The sequence below is a fragment of the Asparagus officinalis genome, chromosome 10, assembly GCF_001876935.1.
Source record: "Asparagus officinalis chromosome 10, Aspof.V1, whole genome shotgun sequence".
NCBI classification, from domain to species: Eukaryota; Viridiplantae; Streptophyta; class Magnoliopsida; order Asparagales; family Asparagaceae; genus Asparagus; species Asparagus officinalis.
The window spans coordinates 71433353-71437333 of NC_033803.1; the positions used below are offsets into that span (position 1 = coordinate 71433353).

General features: G+C 38.4%; 1 protein-coding gene across 1 annotated transcript; it reads right to left on the reverse strand.

Annotated features, from left to right (window-relative positions):
• LOC109825626 (superoxide dismutase [Cu-Zn], chloroplastic-like) lies at positions 233 to 3741 on the reverse strand. The gene is given in 10 exon segments (XM_020392484.1): positions 233 to 592; positions 1211 to 1264; positions 1392 to 1467; positions 1602 to 1633; positions 1720 to 1815; positions 2073 to 2112; positions 2205 to 2266; positions 3351 to 3369; positions 3371 to 3508; positions 3511 to 3741. Coding segments are annotated over 10 exon segments (642 nt in total). The 5' UTR covers positions 3607 to 3741; the 3' UTR covers positions 233 to 563.

Genomic DNA, 3981 nt, shown 5'->3' on the forward strand with positions numbered 1-3981 from the left:
ATTATGACAAATAACCAACAATTGATGCTCACAGCAGATTTAACTCTATCAAATATAAAACCCCCTGATCATTTTAATTTTTCAGGCACACCTGCTGCCTAAAACAAGAGCAGGGCCAAAATAGTTTGAGTTTGAGGAGTTAAAAAGCAACTAAAGACAATCCAAATCGCATCAATTTTTGGTGTCGCCTTAATCTGATGCATTTCTAAATGCCACAAACAAAAGATGCAAATACCAAAAGCTGGCAAAGACACAGGAATCTGATTCCTCCAGCGCAGCCATTAATTGCTACAAGAGTAGAGTATCATATGAATACTCAAATTGGCCAATAACACCACTATGTAGTATCACATGAATCCTCAATTTGGGCAATTACAATGAGGTCATTTTATTACCAGTACAAATACATGAATCGTGTTCAACAAGTAAGCAACTCATCATGAACTCCCCAATCAAATACAGTAATCAAAGAAGACCCTGCTTCCCCATGAAAAGAAGCACGCAACCTCAACCTTACTCCAAGGATGAAGAAGCAGGAGGTTCAGTATGTATTAAATGAGAGCTCATTCAGTTGGGGTCAACCCAACAACACCTGCACATTTCAAGCAAGCAATACATTGAATGACAGTAGGCAGGTTACCTAAAATAATTAGCATAAATAAATTGATGTAAAGTCCTCAACATAAACTGTTAACATTATAGTTGTAGAAGTTTTAACATGAGGATTCTTATTTTATTTCCCATACGGCACTCTGTAAACATGCACGTCCCTTGGCAAAACTCAACTCGCACATTCGGAAGACCAAATAAACGATATTTGATATAAACATAACAAATGGGTAATGTATAAATATGAATACTCAGTCAAACCACTTCTGAGAATTTTTTTCCCCTAAGACTTCATGTCTTGTTCAAAATCATAATTTTGAATCGTCAAAGGCCTGAATAATATTCAGATTAAATATTTACCAATAGATCCTTTATGCTTTAACAAAGAGTAATTAATCATTGGATTATGAATAAGACTTCATGAGGAATTTTCAAGCTTGCTGAAAAATGATAAAAATTGGGGAAACTGGTGCAAGACTACGAACTTACAAAGGGTTACGGTCAAATATAACATCTTTAATGGTAATGTTAGAAAGAGATGGAGAAAGGCAACCAAAAAATAAAGTGCTGTTGAGAAAGGGAAAACAAAATATTTGCTCACCGCAAGCTAATCTTCCCCCTGCATTCCCAGTGCTGAGGCTGAGTTCATGTCCTCCTGTAAAGTCAGATAAACATGATATGTAAGCCACACCCAAATGATGTAAGCAACTTAAAAACAACGTCAAGAGGTTAAGTTCAAATTAATTTAAGCTATTTGAAAAACTTGTGAACACAAAGCTTACCTTTTCCGAGATCATCCTCTAACTCATGAACCACAAATGCTCTTCCAACAACTGCATTGGGCCCGCTTAATGGAATCTAAGGATTCAAATTCAAGGAAGAAGAGTGCGAGAATACATTCCGCAATGAAAATAGTGTAATCATGAGACATAAGTTCAAGATAAGAGAAAAACCCATTATTAACAAGATAGTTTCTGATGGGTCAAACGTACCTGGCTATCCACGATTGTTGCCTCTGCAACTCCTGTGTCATAAAAGCAACAGAGAAGGCATTAGGGTTTTTGCAATTCCTTAAAAGATGAAATATTTTAAAGATAGTTTAAATGATACCCTCAGAGTTGGCAACAATGTTTCCCAGGTCACCCGCATGACGGATTTCATCTTCAGGAGCACCATGTGTCATCCCATTTGGGTTGAAATGTGGCCCTGTGAAAAACAGTACATTTCTCATGACGAAATAATTTTAGCTATTAATAGACAAAGCAAGGTCCATCTGAAGTTGTTATATAAATCTTGATCGCAACACCTCAAGTTTCATATACCACAAGAAGAATATTCACAAGATCAGCGTAATACAGAAAAATGACCCCGAAAAAGAGAATTTCAGGTGGCTTAGATAGGTTTAAAGTGTAAACTACATATATCTAATTTAGGATAAATCAGCAAAAAATGTTTGTCCTAACCTGTAGATATGCAGCCATTGGTAGTATCACCAAACTCATGCTGTAAAAAATAAAATAAAATAAAATAAATTAAAGAAACATAGATTGCTTAGAATAAGCATAAAATAATAGATGGATGAATAATAAACTCACAAGATGGAATCCATGAAGTCCTGGTGTAAGTCCAGTGACACGAACTTTCACTGTTGTTGGACCTGATAAAAGAGAGAAGTACTTGAGAATCAGAGATATACACTCAGGACATTTCGTAGATCATTTATGGAAGAAGGAAGAGTCAAAACTTGTTCATGTGGAGAGATAAAAGGTAAGATAAGATAACAGAATCGAGTGAGCAGTACTAAATTGCAGACATTACCAACACTCTATGAGAAAAACAGAAAGAACTTATTCCCCGTCTTTTCCTCCTAACAATGGTTCATTCTTTGACTTCTTTTCCCTAGTCTAAGTGTACTTTAGCTAAACACCATCAAAAACATATGATACGAAGTCTGTAGCCAAGCATTTGTTGTACATATATCTAAATCTATTGAAGGAATTGCGTTAAAGCTGCATTAGTGCACCTCTTATTATATGTGCAAGCACACAAATTTTAATCTCGAATGCATATTCAAAACTTACCAGATGCTTAACACGCAATATGTATCCATGTTATTGCGTAACTCTTTATTAACAAGTGAGAAAATAGTAGATGAGGTAGCCACAAAAATGAGGCCATGCTCCGCATAAGAAAGTGAACCACATTAAAATCCTGATAGAAAGATAAAAACGAATATAATTATGAAACCATGCTAACACTTGATAGTTAATAAAAACCAAACCTTTTCATCCGCAATAAAACTCCCGCAAAAATCATCTTTTTTCTTGCTGCTCGCTAGCATTGCTGCATCAATGTCGTGTCCCGAAAAAAATCATCCACTACTTTTATATCCCCACTGTGGCGTATCTATCAATTTAATGATTCATACACTGCTATGCTACTTGTCTTCTACTTGGCTAACCTAACCCCCCAAACTGAGCTTAATACAATGAACAAAATAAAATTTCAGGGTCATATTAATTACTAAGGAGGGGGGCGAAAAAAGGTGTATGATAAGTAGACCACACACTATTATTCGTGTCCTTTCTCGTGAACTTCTATCGTAAAATATGAATCTTTAACCCCCAATCCCCAGCATTCGATAGCTACACTACCTCCATCAGGTCAGACGCAATCAAATACGGATCAAAATCCAAACTTTGACGAAAAGAATGAGCTAGAACGGCAAAAAAGAAACAAACCATCATCCTCCTGAAGGAGAGGTTGACCACGCCCTCGACCTGGAGTTGCCCTTGAGCACAGCCACGGCCTTCTTCGTGGCGGCGACCACGGTCAGCGCGCCCTCGCCGCCGGCTCGGCGCGCGACCGGGAGGTTCGACGAGAAATTGATGGGTTTTCCGAACCGAGAAACGAGGACTGGAATGGCGCAGCAGAGGAAGGAGGGACGAGGTTCGAGGCGGTGGAGAGGAGGAGGGCGATGACGAACTGGGCGGCCATTGCGGCGGCGGACCACCGCTTGCATTGAAGTTCGCGGAGATTTGAGGACGAGGGTTTTGATGATGATAAGGTTAGGGTTTTTGTGGAGATTTTGTGCTCTTGAAGGTTCTCAAGGGTCAGCTCCACCCGCAAGTACACGTGCGCGCGTGTTTTATTTACGGGGTTTTATTTGCCGATGTACCCCCTGGACTTTATCATATTTGTAGACTTACCTTTCAAGGGACTGAAGGGAGCATAATTTGATAAATCTACCCCCCGCCCGTAAGATTCACAAGTCATAGGGGCTAAATTGCCAAATAGTAAGGAAAGTTTGCAAAGTTTGGATTCTAATCCAAAAATACAAATGGAAATTAATCTGAAGTGTTTGGTAAATTT